Below are 15,869 nucleotides of genomic sequence, written 5' to 3'. Positions count from 1 at the left end.
TGAAATTGTGGGTAGATTTTGTTGTAATACTTGGCAAAATATCCACAAAAGTCAAATTAAGTACCAATAGTTCTCAGTATTCTTGGCTGTTCTTTGGCATGAGATAATGAAACGTATCTATGTTTTCCTGTGGGTAAATGAATCTAATCTGCATGTATGGGAACACATGTCTTCTGATTCTGAATCAACAGTATTTACAAAGTGATTCTGTAAGCAAACTATCATAATTTTCATCAGTGGGAATCCTATGTGATGCATAGAAACTACTTCAACAGGACTTCATAGTAAACCAAAAGTCACTGTGTTCTGTAATCTGAATGGTTGAAAAACATGATCAAATGCTATTCAATTCCCGGAAATTGCAAAACTATTCGCTGCGTGTTGTCAAGTAGACAATTGTTTTTGTTGTGTCATGAGCAGTGGTGATGTCATTCAAATCATATTGTGACATAAAGTCAGAATGACGTCACAAATGAGCAGCTCCAGATGCTACCATGGAAACCAGCAGTACTGCTGTACCCATACTTGATGTAAATGGGTGCAGACAGTAATACCCTTTGGAATACATTTTTGTTTATTTATAATGTTGGTTCCAAATATATTCCTGTGCTTCAAATACTCAATAACACGCAGAAATTGCCCAACACATGATGTTTGTCTCCTAATTAGAATTACCCTGTCTAGCATTTCTTCGATAACTGTGAGTAAATAAATTCCACCAAACGACATGAGCATAGGAATACTGACAAGCTTTGGGTATTATCAGATAATCAGGGCATAATTCTTGGTGATGCTTTGATAAAATGTTCTGAAACAGAACTTCTGTATTTTTGTTAAAAGTTTGCTTCTCTACTTTTGTATGATATCAATAATTCAAAGTATGTTTAATATGAATGATTAAAATATCTACTGACAGAAACAGGTCACAATACAAATCAGAAATCCATAACATGGCAGTTTTCTTACTGTATCATTCGAATGACGTGGTGGGCGCATGACTGCCAAAGTCCATACTTCAACACGGTTAAATCTGTACACTTGTCTGCTAGTTTGTGGCTAGTTGAATTGTTGTTCAGGCCAGAAATTATCCCTTGAACTTTTCTGTTAGATACATTTTCCAGTGTTTGAAATCAGCGAGGAAGTCAAAGGCCTGTTTCATATCCCAGTTGAAAGATAACTTTCCCAGGTTGCCTGAATTCAAATACCACAGTTGACCTCCAGAGCTACTAAATTTTGATCACAGTACCGTGAAAAAATAATAAGTGGTTTAATTAGATTAATTCAATGTGTCAGGCCTGATCAATACACTTGTGTACCCAACAAATGAACAGGTCATGTGTGCATAGATGACTCATCAACATGGCCGATGTGTGTTAACACAATATGTACCTGACACAGTGAGTGAGTATTGTTTTACGCTGCATGCAGCAATATTCCAGCCATACAAGCTGTGGTCTGTAAACAACTGAGTCTGGACCAGACAATCCAGTGGTCGATAGTAAGAGCATTAATTTGAGCCTGATAACCTGATCCCATTTGTCACCTCATACGACAAGCATGGGTTACTGACTTCTAACCCAGACCTCCATGGTCACAAGAGCAAAATACAGAATATTTCTACTCACCATCAGTGATGTACAGAGGATCAACAGGCAGTTCCTCCTTGCACTATTTCAACTGAGTCTGGAAAACAGAAACAAACAATACTGATTTGTTTGAGAGGCATGCACAGTGAGTTTAGTTTTATGCTGCTTTTGGCTGGGCATTTAGAAGTAGGAGCACTAAGTTATTGTCACTTGCTTGATGATGATGTTAGAACCTTCACCGAAACATCGTTCTCACTGTGATAAAGAGGTTGTTCATCCATATACTGTGATCCTTCCACAAACACAACTGCATTGTAAAGCAAAAAAAAGGCAGTTCAAAAGCCCCAAAAAAGACAGAAAATAGTAGAACCAGTTCAAAAGGTGAAAAATAGACATCACAGAGTACCATAAATTCTCATGAACTTTTAGAGTGGTACTTATGAAAAGTATTATTGCATTAACAGTTTTGTATGATGAAACATATGGCGTGTAGACACGTTGTCTCTACAGTCCCTGACCTAAATTATTTTTATTTTGCCCTTACTAAAATGCAATATTTTCCATGAAGCAAGTTGACAAATTCCTAAAGCCCAAGGTCATAACAAGCTGGGGCTCCTTTTCAATTTGCAAACAGCTTGTTTTCTTCAAATTAATATGTGTTCATAGACAAAAATAGTGTCAGACTAATTTAATGATATGTTTCCTTAAGTAGCCAAAGGCATTACAAAAGTTACATCATGTTTGTCTGCCAGTGGGATTGTGTAAGACAGGTAAATTGCATATTCAAACAACATGCCTGGACAATACCATGGGCAAATATTTACTCATTAGGTGCGGTAGGACTAATCAGATCAATTGGCACTGCCTCAAGGTACTTACTGAATACTGGTAGTACCTATTATGCCACATATTATGGAGGAGGAAATTATGTTTTTATTGATTTACATGCTGATTATTATCTGTACAATAATAGTCATAATTTGAAGACCACAAAGAGAACAAACAAGTGTATATATTACTTTACCATACCATAAAGTAATGTCTTTTGAAGTCCCTGAACATGAAAATACTGGAAAACACTTCACTTATCTATTGTAGATTTGTGTGGGGAATGCTGATTCTTTGTCTTTGTCTTTTGGAAAGCCCCTTAGCACAGACTCTTAAATTTTCCATTTAACATAACTTCCCTTGTGAAAATGTATTTACAAAATTTACAATAAAGGAAATAATATCATTGTGTTTTAGTATAGGATCTGTTCATATGCAAGGCATTGTTCAAAATGAGACGCTAATTGGAAGCTGTCACCAAGATGGATACAAATCTGCTTGGTTAAACCTCTACCTACAGTTATCCTGAAGAAATATAGCTTCTTTAATTTTACTTCCTTAATTTCAATTCCATTTTCACATTGGTACAAAATCTCTGGGTAAACACACATGCCATAACAAAACCTATTAAGAGTCCAAGATATACTATGAATATGTAACTATTTCCAAGAAAAAAATGAAAAAGTCAAAATGGAAATTGAATGTGATCCCTAAAACTAAGATAGTGCAGTAAAACTGATCATTTCTGGGGATGATGCCACCTTCAAATTACCTGTAGAATGGCACAATGACCTTCAATTTTCCATATCAGCTGCTACACTACAGATTTAGATCAACCACTGATGAATTAGACATATATAGCCAACATAAAAACCAACTATATGTTTTATATGCTGAAGAATTATCATTTAGAATGGATAACAATGCAATATATCCCAGCAATACAATCAGGATCTGACCAAGAGTGATGAAATTATCAATTATTGACATTTTTATGTGGTTGTCAACTACTTTCCAATCAAAATGGTACGAGGCCAATTATCAAGATCCAGTGATACTGTTGCCGCAAAAACACATATGTAGTCAATAAACAAAAGTTAATCTAACCATATATTGTATTTGTGTGAACAAAATTCGTTTTGCGACAGGTCGTGCTTATGTACATGTAGCGTTCTCTTCGGTTACAGCCACGTTCTGTAGCCTGTTTTGACAGCAAATGCAAGGCTACCATCCAATTCTTTGGGGACTCACCTATTTATTTACACGCAGTACAGGCTTTCGCATTTTAAACCATGTCAGTGCAATGGTGCCATGATGGTCTACGTCCAGCAGAACGTCGTTAATAAAAGGAAGGAATTCATAATTATCAATCCACTATGGCCTTGCTCTTGTCACATCTTGAGCATCTGCGCATCGGCCATTGCCTAACCTTTGACCTTCAGGATGAGAATTTTATAACTTGATCATCGCGTTTCTGAGAAAATGTGATAGTTCATTTACTCTACAAGAACAGATTTATTAATATTGTGAAGATTGGAACTGAAAATATCTAATTGATTGTTGACATTCTTTAGAAGGAAATGGCAATCCGTGTTTACTTCCTTTTTATGAAACCCGGAAATGTCTATTATCTCCCTTTGAAATAGTTCCCCCCAAACTATCTTTTATTTTCTAAAAATAACATAAATCTATATCGTACAAATATCATTAAATACATTTATATAAGGGCATGTAAGTGTAGAAATATACTCGAATATAATAAAAGGGTGTAGACTTATAGTAAGTTAGATATATTACGAACCTAATCCAGAATATATTCATCTGTAATTAGTTGTTACGAAGATAGTATAATATTTTACAAGCGCAGGCCAATCAAAACTTTGTGTGGGATGTTTGAAGACGGCAAGGATGAAGGCATGAACAGGTGGCTGCAATTAATAACGCGATATTTTGTTTATCGTATTACGAAACGTGAGATAACATGGACGGATATAGGCATATTAGCTGCGTCGAAAAGGTTAATAATCTAAGGACATTTATAAAGGACGATCTACTGAACTGTGGTGTAAAACTTCCGAAAAATAAGAAGGCAAAGAAACTCAACAATTCAAGAGGCCCGTCACAGGTGAGGAAAATATTGTGAATTGTATGTTTTGATTCTTGCTGATATGATAACTGCGAATGCATATGTGAATATATGCACTTCGTCTACCGGTATGTATAACCAAATACATCAAATGTTAGCTATCGAAAGCAGCTGAAAGAGGTACTCTATGTATTATGAATCAGACGTGCGTGTTTAACGGAAGAGATACCAATTCAAAATCAAATACCGTTTGACAGCTTTTTCATATCCAAAAAACAGACGCAGACCAGTTTTGTATATTAGGTCATGACTCTACACTAAAATGAATCAAAATCGTCTTCCTTTCAGGATCAAATCTTTCTTTCACACAGTGATTATACCCTCTGTTCTCACCCAATTAAAAGAACTACCTTCTAGATCTACTCAATACCTAATACCTAACCAAATGTTTACTCGCTTGCTTTCAATGATGGCATACGTGTTCTGGTATTCTGTAACCTAGCTGGTTTTGTTTTCCCATGTTGTATTTTTTTTATTTGCTTGATGATGCTGTACATATCTTTGTTTTGCAGGATGGAATTCATGTTCCGACTGGTATCTTTGGTAACTATCTTGCTCACGTACCTTGTGAATATGTCGCAGACTGTGGATATGTTCCCAAGTAAGTTTTTTGGGCCAGTAACATTACATTGTAATAAGATGGTACGTAACATATTAATGTTTTGATAGTGTGAAAACAGACTTCTTGTTCTCAAATATCAGTCATGGTGAGAGTAACTGGTATATGGGGTAATGTTCTTGCTATCTGGAAATGTGGTGTGGTAGTTCGAGAGTCCACCCGGAGAGCAGGGTTGCAGGTTCAAACCTCCATCCGTGTCATATTTATTCATATTGAACTACGGTACTTGTTAGTTCCTGCAAGGGTACAACAAGGAGTTTGACTTGGAGTCAGTATAATGTGTCTGCATGGGGTATTCATGCTTAACTGCATCATTGTATCTCAGAGAGCTAATGCTGTAATACCTAAGTAAGTCTTGATTAGTACAAGCAGCCACACATACACACACTTACATTTAGTCATGTGAAAATATTCTAAAGTACGCTGTTAAACCAAATTTCACCTCAGCTCTTGATATCTAGGCTCAGTAACCTTTATTATAAAAATTGGCACACTTTATTATGCTTGTACAAGTTATAGGGGTGACAGGGAAGCCCAGTGCTAAAGCATTGCCTCGCCATGCCGAAGACCTGGGTTTGATTCCTCACCTGGGTACAATGTGCGAAGCCTATTTCTAGTGTTCCCCACTGTGATATTGCTGGAATATTGCTAGAAACGGCATAAATCTGAAGTCGCTCACCATTGTGCTTATAAATTACATTGAGAAATATGTTATATGGTTCCTTCAAACATGTTTCCATATATCCTCCTCAAAATAACATTCGTGTTAATAAGCATGGTTACCAATCCTTCTGTTCTCATGAAGCACAATTCTTCCTTCCAGATTTTTGGTTGACTCAGCAGAACATATTAGGATGCATTTCAAAACTGAAGGAATATTTCGGAAATCTGGATCAGTCAGCAGGCAAAAGGAACTCAAGGTAAATTTGGCTTGCTCAAAATCTTGCTGTGAAATGCCTTGTTCTTTTGGTTCTTTGATATTATTCATGATGTAATCAGGAATTACTGGCATACCCTAGATCTATCTCATTTATTTGAAGTTTCCACCACCATTAATCATTGCATATTGAGCAGTGTAGTGGCAAGTAAACTGCATTGCAATATATTGTAATAGTGATTCATGTTGAGGTAGATATTGCAATATAGTTGGAGCTAAAGTGTTTGAAATCAGATGGTTGTTCATCAAATGGTTAACAGTAATAAATGTAAGTCATGAACCATAGAGATAGTCACAAAACATGTTTAGTTGTTTAACCTATTATACCAGTACTTTAAACATGTCAGTACATATGGTTTGAAACGTTTATTGCAGTGTACAGTAATACTGTGCAGTCCTAACTGAGTTAGCTGTTGATCAGTTATTGTGAGAGATATTTCTGTGAAGCTGACAAATGATCAGTTTTGAATTGTAAACCAAAAGTTACTGTGTTCTGTAATCTGATTGATTGAAAAACATGATTAAATGGTATTAGAATCCCGGAAACTGAAAGACTATTCACCGCGTATTGACACGAAAACAATTGTTTTGTTGTGTCATCAACAGTGGTGACGTCATTCAATTCATATTGTGACGCCGTCGGTTCCAAATGCATTCCCGTGCTTCAAATACTCAATAACACCCGGAAATTGGCCAACACATGATGTTTATCTCCTAAATGTTACATTTTCAGCAACAAATTGAAGAAGGTGTTAGTATGGATGTATCCAGCATTTATGACCTGACCACCCTCATCAAACAGTTTTTTCGTGAGCTGCCCGAGCCCCTGTTCACAAGCCTGTATCATGACACCTTCATCAAATGCTACCAGCTTGATGACACAAAGACAGCCAGTGAAGCTATCCATGCTCTGTGCCTCCTCCTCCCAGCAGAACATCTTAGCACCCTGCGCTTCATTATGCAGCTTCTTAGCTTCATCGCTTCCCACTCGGATGATAACAAGATGGATGCTGCCAACCTTGCTGTTGTTCTCGCCCCCAACATCATGCATGTCAACAGCAAAAGTGAGAAGATGAATTCAACTGAGGAGAAGCTGCTGCAGATTCAAACAGCCATTGTTGAACTACTTATAAAGGAAGCTGAGAAAGTGGGAATGGTTTCGTCAAGTCTGTACCAGCGAACCACTCTCATGACTGAGTGTTTTGGGGTGGCGACAGATGATGAGCTGGATGCTAGTGATGACAATACGTTAGAGGATTCTAAGGATATGAAGAAAAAGAAGAAACGGAAAAGGAGCGGTTCATTGCAAGGTAACAAACTTAAAAGCAAATGCCTTGTCACGAGAAGACTTCACTTAACATTGATTAAAAAACATTAAGAAGTAAGCCTGCAAGCCAAATTTAACTTAACTGTGACTGAATTTGTAGATTATGCAGTATATCTTGTTACTTTATTTTCTTTAACTTTCTCTTGTGATACATAAGCCTAATAACAACTGGACTGGAAGACAGTCTGTGATGTCTTATGTAAACTGTGAATGTGAAGCTGTTAAAGAATTTTGGTGAAGAATTTTGGAAGGAAATATATCAGACTGGCTGATTAAATGAGCCTTATTTTCCTCTTTTAAAATCACACCGTATAAGCATATACATGTAATCAAATACTGACTACACTCCTGTCAAAAGAATCATTAGTCCTGCTCCACTTCACTGTTTTCTATAAGTACAAAGGAGAAAGACGTGAATTTATTCAAACTGACATGTCTAAGAACTGTAAAATTTCATTTCTTGTTTGTGGTTATGGAAAAATTGTGTTTGGTATTTCAATAAATTGGAACACCAGTGTCTCATGAAAAATGCTATATTGAGCTGACCTGTTATGCATCATGTGTTGAAGGCATTGTCAGCTCGATTGCTAATGGTCTGGCAAAGTTAAGACGGAGTACAGATGGTAAGAATGGAAACTCAAGTCAGAATATGACAACTGCCTCCAATGAAAGTGCCCAGTCCCTCTCTGGATCAATGGAACAGCCAAACTACCCAACAACCACACCTGTCGTCATACGGAAACGCAAAGCCTCTGGCGAGGTCATTCCTTTTTCAGCATCCAAAAAGTAAGATTTTTCATTTGTCTTGATGTGCTTTTGGTATGTTAGAGACAAGTCTTTTTTTCGCAGCTACACCTGCAAGATTTTCCAGATCTTTGTGTTACTGCTGTAGACATGCTTTTGTTTCACATTTCATTCAAACAATAACACTTTTGTTAATATTCTTTCCTTACAAACTACAAGTTTTCACTTCACTCTTTTCCTGAATGCAGTATATGTGTTTCTCTCCTACAGGAAGGCTATTCTGCAGCATCTCCCCCAAGGTTCTGCACTGGGACACACACCCTTCACCCCTGCCTCCGCCATCAGGAAAATGGATATAAATGGTATTTACACCTTCTTGAAACATCCGTATCCTGTTTTGCAGCAGTTTTATTTATTTGCACTCAGAGATAAGATATGCACATGTTGGCTGCAGCTCAATTACATCATATATCAGGCAATGTTACCTCCATGTGCCTGAACACATTACAGGTTCTAGTGACTGCAGTGCTTGCAGTACTAACTGTATTTTCCAAATTCCTTAGTAACATGAAGAAGTTGTGTTAACTGAATATGATGATAATACATTGAAATTATGATGCAGACTGCACAAGAAAATCCAAGGTTGTAGCTTTCAGATGAGTGTTTTGTGTGAAATAGCCAATTTTGTTAGAAAACAAATAGTCCTTGATTTTTGCGATGATGATGATGATGATGATGATGATGATGATGATGATGATGATGATGATGACTTTAGACTTTCCTCACTGATGATCTCTCTGAGAATCTTATAGTATCATATCTCCATCGCATTCCATGTATCCATTTACTACTTGGTAAACACAGACTTCAGTACTCTCAGGAGTAAAGCTGCAATACATGGTCAACCATCCAACTCCTGTAAATGACCAGCATTGTTTAACCTGTCTCAGTTGTGATCTGTGCACCATGCACAGGACTGTGGCAAACAGTATAATGTAGGAAGTGTGAAAATACTGGCTCAACCAGTGACCAGATCACGTAAAGGGAGACAACTGCAATGTGTATTGGCAAAAATTGCTTGTGACGTGACTGGTTCCAACCCCTCTTGTCAATCTGACTTATAAGAATCAAGGGTTTGTTGTTTTTCCACCCAAATCTAATGATGTCCCTTGTTTCCATGTCAGTGGTGATTTTGTCGATTTCAGATCCCAGGAAAGGTGGAGTTATGGACACCCCCAGTCTGAGCTTCGGGGACAAGCAACAAATGTCATATACAGCCACTCCATCTCACAACATGAAGACTCCACGCAAGAAACTCAACTTGTTCAGTCCCAGCAGCAGCAAGAAGAAGATGGCAAGGTGAGTCCATGACTGGCATCAGGTCAAGCAGCAGGAGTCGAGGTGGTAATCAAATGTTCTAACACAGACTGTTTTAACAGCTACAGATCATGAGTATCCACTTTGACTTTATAGGAGCAAGAAGATTAATTGATGCTGACTATATTCAACCATAAATAATCTGTTTTCAGGAGCCCATCTTTCTCCAATATCTCTACTGGATCTACCAAGAAAAGTGGACGAGGAAAGAACATCTTCAGAAGACTAAGTGGCAGCAAGGCTGATAAGGTGTGTACATTGTTAGAACTGCCCTCTGTGAGATCTGTGTCATCAAACATATCACAAATGTTTGGAACTGAGATTTCAGTGTCAACAAATCAACAGGATAGTGTTTATATACATCTCTGCATGTGACAGGAAGTCTCATATCTTTACATGACAATAATGTTCTGAAAAGGTAACAGTCTAGCAGGACGAAACCAAGATTTTACTGTTGTGAAGTTTCACTAAAGTGTATGATTAACGGTTGTTTTACTGCTGAGATATTCCAAAGATATGTTAACATTTATTGCATTAATCTTGTTCTTTTTCTCCCCCCTAGTCATCGGCATCAGATTCCTCTTTGCATGTTGGTGAACGTCTGGCCAGTCCCACCAAGAAAAATGATGCCATGGATTCAGGATCTATGAGGAGAAGTCAGTCCGAGTCCGACTCACCCATCTCTGCGCTGGCTCAGAATACAACCTACATGCCTGATACCTCTGTTGTTTCCCACATGGACATCAAGCAGACACTAAATGAAGGCTTCATCAATGAGTCTCATCTTGATCTGGATCAGACAGATGTCGGATCAGGGTTGCAGCGATCACACAGTCTGTACAGGCCTGTCCATGCATCAGCATCTGATCCAGTGGTTGCTGGGACAAACACAGGAGGCCCACATAAGAGATCACTCTCTGCAGAGGGGATGAATCTTCGACGTGGACAGCCAAATACTATCAATAATGGCTTGCTAAAGGGGCAGCATAATCATTTGAAGAAGTTGCGAAAGAGTTTTGACAAGTCTGATATCAGTGGTCCAATACCAATAATCGTACCAACGGTTTGTGATGGGAAAGAGTCTGAGCAGAGGCTGGAAGGGGAGAAGATACAGAAGGTTCCTCCTTTACCTCCATTGTCTGCACCGAAGCAGAACAGTAGTCTGATGAACGTAGTCCTTCCCCCACCTCATGGGTTTAATGACACATTACAACAGACCGGGTATGACTCAGATGAGTCTGAAGCAGGCTTCTCAACAATATCCGGTGATACCGTCATCTACATACCCAAACAGTCATCATCCTCAACGAGCCTGCAGTCTAACAAGTCCCAGGGAAGCCAGAGAGGACAGGGCAGAATGTCTGCTCAGACATCCAGGGAAAGTGTTAAGAAGGGTCTGCAGACTAGTAACAGCTCAGATAGTCTGTTGAGCTCAGCATCTGAGATGTCTGTTGAGAGCAACACCTCTAAGTTAGAAAGATGTCTGTCCACCGACAGTGGGAAAGGATCTTTGTTTGACGAGACATTAACGCAGCCTCCAGCTCGGGAGCCGAAAGACTCTCTTGATGTTGCCTTTGTTGCTGACGAGAGTATGCTTCTGGACACTACTGTACTGAAGAAGTCGGATTGTATGGATTCAAGTATTGTGAAACCATCTGATAGTTCCCTACCACACCAACCTATAGTAAAGAAGTCTCACTCGGCGCAGCAGCTAGCTCTTCCTCCCAAGCCTGGAGTTGTACGTTCACAGAGCATGTATTCTCACCAAGAGGCACGCAAACACAACATTAAACCGAACTTGTTAATATCAGCTGAAACTCACAAGATCTTGTCACGAGCTGGTTACTTTCCTGATAAAGCTCCACAGCAAAGTGGCAAAGATTTCCGCCTACCTGTTAAATCACCACCGAGGTCCCATTCATTTAATGTGTGTAGAAGAAACGCTACTCTGGGTGATCAGTCCATGTTCGATGAATCCCAGCTGTGTAGCAAAAGCATTCATGATATACAGGATGTTTCCCAAAGGTCAAGTTGTGATACACCCAGGAGACACAATGTCAGTGACACAGAACCCAGAATGCAGTCTTGTGACCTACCTGGTATTGTCAACAATAGTAGACTACAACCAGGCACGCAAAAGATGGAACTTCTGCAAGAAAAACAACAAATGTTGCCTCAGATAAAACGGGCTGAAATGTCACTCCCAAAGCATGAAAGTGTTTCACAGATGCAGGTTTCAAATGCTGGGAAAGTTGCTGAGAATGTGAAACAGTTTACAGATGTTGTGGAGCAACAGTTACTGTCTGTTCCCAGATCTGCACCCAAGCAGAGAGGCATGTCCCCAGTCAGGATACCAACAATATTTGCAAAGAACAATGACATGTCTGCACGGTATCGAGACATAGCACAGGCAGCCATTGAGAGAGGCAGACTGGCTTCTGAAGACAGACTGTCAAATATCAGTGATGTGACTAGTCACTCCAGTATAACGAATGACAGCATCTCCTCCATCTCAACACTCACTGACTCTGAAACTGAAGACACGTTCAAACACCCAGCTTCTGTAAGCATGGATGCAGCAGTGAAAACTAATGTTTCCACATCAGTTACTTCCCTTGATGAAAGTGTCAACATGGTAACAGATATCAGGAGTAAGATTTCCTTTGAAGGTCAGCAAGTTGACCTCAGCTGTTCTTTGCTGGACACCATCAATGACATCTGCACCCCAAAGATAGAGAGGAAGTCGGGCACCAATAGCAGATCACCACTGAAAGACTGTGGTAACAATATGGCTGGTCTGAGTCCTACGAAACCAATGGAGATCACAGACCATGTTCTTCTTCGGACTGCGAGTGGGATGACACCACGTCAGATACTGCGTTTTTCTCAACCATCACGCAGCTCATCAAAGACTGTGCCCAACAAGTCCACAAAGAGACTGAGTTCCCCTGGGCACACATTAAAGAACTCAAGATCTCCAAACAAACAGTCCTCTACATCGCTTCCTGATAACACAGCTCAAGCTATGTAATAATGGTGCAGATCTTGTTTGAGGGGAATAGGGAACAGATATCAAATGTTTATGATTTCTTGAACTTACAAAAACAGGCAAACATGGATAAGATGATGTTTATATTAATCTCTAATCCACATAAGGAGCAATCTTCAAACACCTTTATAGTGATAGTAAGTGTGATTTTACCAATAATTTCTGAAATCTGATTCTTCAGTCAATAGTTTTAAATTACAACAACCTCCTCTAAAGATAACGAACTGCTTTTGATGACATTGAGGAATATATTTTAAGAAATTAAATAGTAATTTGTAATTAACTGGGCATTATTTTTGTCTGATCCCTATTGCTTTGCAACCTACTTCCTGCTACCATCCTTTGTGGGTCCTGTATCAATGATTAGTGCTTACTTTGCCATACCCACATATGGCAGCTTCTTGTTCTATTGTGTTTGTTGTGTCCATAGTTTTAATCCATGTGCAATGTGCAAGTGTTGTTAAACCTCACTGGTGGGATCAAGTCATCAGGGAATACAGTTTTATAAAATCTATAAATGTTTTCTTTGACAGCCAGTTTTATCCTCTGAACATGTAAATATGCTTTTGGAAGATGCTTCAGGATTATTGTTATCTGTACAGAGGCGTATAAAGTTGATGCAATATTTATTGATTTACATGTTATGATGTTCTTGATAAAAGATGTCAACAGATAACTTATATTTCATTTGAAATGAGAATGATATTCGATGTTTGATTGGTTGAGAGAAAACAAAGGAATGAAATATATTTTTGTAGGACCAAACTGATCAGTGTTTCCTTGCAATATTAAACAGACATTACATATGACTGTACGTTCAAAGGGGATAGAATTCTGTGACCACAGCAGTGTTCCAAATTAATTGTAGACATCCCAGAGTGTTTGTTATGAATCTCGTGTTACTTGCTTTCTTTTAAATGCTGCATGATCTTATCAAACAATGTAGCCATTGCCACTGTATTTTGCCAATTTGAATGTTATGTGACAGATGAACTTTAGTCATTTAACACAAATATTAGGTACTCTTTCACTTGTGAGTAATTTTTTTTTTGTGGGGGGGGGTATTTGTAAACAGTCACTTTAAACAGTATGTGCATTATTCTGGGGGTTAATTTTCCTTCCTGACCACTAGCAAACAAGGATAAGTTGAGCACCAACCTGACAACTGACCAGTATTAGCATGTACGAGTGTCGCCAACTGGCGCTTGCCATTGTGTGCGAAGGGTTGCAGGTTGTCTGCAATAAAGTGTAGGGCAATGGGTGAAACATGAGTAATAAGTAAGGCTTGACTAAGCGTGGAATCAATCAAGTTTGTCATGCACTACATGTCCACTACCCTACATCTGTTTTCACAAACCAAATGGGTTTCCTCATTGCTGTCTACCACCTACCTCTCGTGAACGAGTTCTCTACACCAATCCAACTTTTCCTTGTTTGCTAGTAAATCAAAGCATACTGTAGTGAAGCTGCCAGACCTGCACTGTTTCTATAGTATTTCTCATTAGAGACAATTTCATATTCCAGTTTAGCCAAGTAGAAAAAAAATGATTTCCTCTGCAACTTTTACAGTCACTAAATAATCATCTCTTAGCCTTTTAAGGGGTGGTGGGGTACCCTCCTTTATAAAGCGTTAGCTCTTCAATACAGAGACCCATGTTTGATTCCCCACGTGGGGAAGTATGAAGTCCACTTCAGGCATCCCCTGGGATTATTAGTAAGATAATGACAAAAGTGGCGAAAAACTAAACTCTCTCCCACCAGTTTACCTTAAAGGTGTTAGTATGTATTACTGAATATTGACAAAACTTTGCTCAACCTGTTTTTATTGTAAGTATTTGTATTATAGCTGGGTGTTTTTTAAAATCTGTTTTACCATTTTACCATTTTTGACAACAATTTCACTTCTCAATTGTGTAAAATGAAGTGTATGATGCACCTATTGCCTACATTTCAGACTAATTTGCTCACAGGTCACTAAACTTTCACAGACATGAATATACATGTGTCTGTTGACCAATCTAAACCTGTCGTGATTTGTTGTTTCAGTAAAGAAACCAAATATGTATTACAACATTTGTTTGCAGATACCAGTCATATATGTGTACAGAGTATACAGCCTAGCAACGTAACATGTAATGTATATCTTGGAACTGTAGTTCAGCATGCAAATATAAACCTTCCATAATAATACAGAGCATTGTGTCAAAGGGTATATGAAGGGGCTATCAGCAAAACTATCTGATTACCTAATTATTGCTTTTGGGGTGTCTGGTGTCAGCCAAAGACAATCAGCAACATGTATGTATCGATATCCAAGAAGACCAAATGCCATGAAGCTTGTCATGATTTTTATCATATATCATATTGGCACATGCAGCAATGTCCTTGCCATTATTTGAGATTGGTGATGGCATGTGGAAATGTGTAGTTTATACCTAGCTTGTACACAGATACTGATGACAGAACCATGCTCGAGGTGTGCCTGTCGAAGCAACGTACATCAGAATGATGCTTTTGTAAAATATTCAGATGAGATTTTGTTCAGGTGTTGTGATATTACAATTGTTTTGTTGAACATTTATCATATCCATGTATTCGAGTTAGAGGTAGGTACAATGACCACGCATGTGTATTATTTAAGTCGGTGGTTTGTATTTGGATCAAATCCATGTATATCAACTAGAGATAGACCAAAAGGAATATTTGACATGTATGTCCCAACTTCAAAACAATATCTAATATTTTACAAACAGACCCTTGTTTCAAAACATGTAAACTACACAACAATAAACATAACATGGTCTGGTCCTTATATAAAACATAACGTTTTATAAATAACCTACCCTATGTGCTGTCCTTTGTTCAAAACAACACATTCATATTGGGGTTAATGAAATTCTCTGAATTCTTTTGTTCAAGGTAACAACAGAAAGGCACCTCTGTTCAGCACACATCAATTTAAATATTCTGGATTTAACATTTAGAAAAATTCATTCATTCGTAACATGAAATATACATACAGTAGTCTTATCACTGCATAGGCAAAACTATACAACAAACATGGAACGGTTGAAAAAGAAAGTTCTAACTTGTTTCTATAATCAGTTTAGCATAATGTCACATGCTACACATTGCAGTCACTCTCGTCTTTGCCTTCCTCTGACCTCGTCTATTCCTTTCCCCATCTGTATCCCATCAGTCTTTGTATGAATATATGCAATAAAATATAATATTTGAAATTATATTCTGTTCTTTT

The 15,869-nt window shown here is 38.2% G+C and overlaps 2 protein-coding genes across 3 annotated transcripts in view; one reads left to right on the top strand and one right to left on the bottom strand.

The window, feature by feature from the left end:
* The window catches only part of LOC137294092 (ras guanyl-releasing protein 3-like), an 80,325-nt gene extending 76,485 nt beyond the window's left edge, over positions 1-3,840 (bottom strand). For both annotated transcript variants that reach the window (XM_067825038.1, XM_067825040.1), the window contains exons 1-2: positions 3,666-3,840; positions 1,626-1,683 (exon numbers count right to left, since the gene is read on the bottom strand). The gene's annotated coding sequence lies outside the window, so the exon portion shown is untranslated. The remainder of the gene's footprint in view (positions 1-1,625; positions 1,684-3,665) is intronic.
* Positions 3,841-4,284: 444 nt separating this feature from the next.
* Positions 4,285-15,852, top strand: LOC137295392 (serine-rich adhesin for platelets-like). Its single transcript, XM_067826731.1, has 9 exons — positions 4,285-4,539; positions 5,073-5,161; positions 6,003-6,099; positions 6,850-7,426; positions 8,013-8,229; positions 8,458-8,549; positions 9,393-9,546; positions 9,717-9,813; positions 10,127-15,852. Exons 1-9 carry the CDS (start codon positions 4,396-4,398, stop codon positions 12,593-12,595), a joined length of 3,936 nt encoding a protein of 1,311 aa, XP_067682832.1. The 5' UTR covers positions 4,285-4,395; the 3' UTR covers positions 12,596-15,852.
* The last annotated feature ends 17 nt before the right edge of the window (positions 15,853-15,869 follow it).

The sequence above is a fragment of the Haliotis asinina genome, chromosome 8, assembly GCF_037392515.1.
Source record: "Haliotis asinina isolate JCU_RB_2024 chromosome 8, JCU_Hal_asi_v2, whole genome shotgun sequence".
Lineage (NCBI taxonomy): Eukaryota > Metazoa > Mollusca > Gastropoda > Lepetellida > Haliotidae > Haliotis > Haliotis asinina.
The sequence above is the reverse complement of the archived record's forward strand: the minus strand, read 5'-3'. Positions and strand labels throughout refer to the sequence as shown.

Excerpts from the sequence above, each read along its gene's own strand:
- LOC137295392 (XM_067826731.1), top strand. The coding sequence starts at position 4,396 with ATGGACGGATATAGGCATATTAGCTGCGTCGAAAAGGTTAATAATCTA. Across the intron at positions 5,162-6,002 it reads GACTGTGGATATGTTCCCAA|ATTTTTGGTTGACTCAGCAG; the intron begins GTAAGTTTTTTG and ends TCTTCCTTCCAG. Across the intron at positions 8,550-9,392 it reads CAGGAAAATGGATATAAATG|ATCCCAGGAAAGGTGGAGTT; the intron begins GTATTTACACCT and ends TGTCGATTTCAG.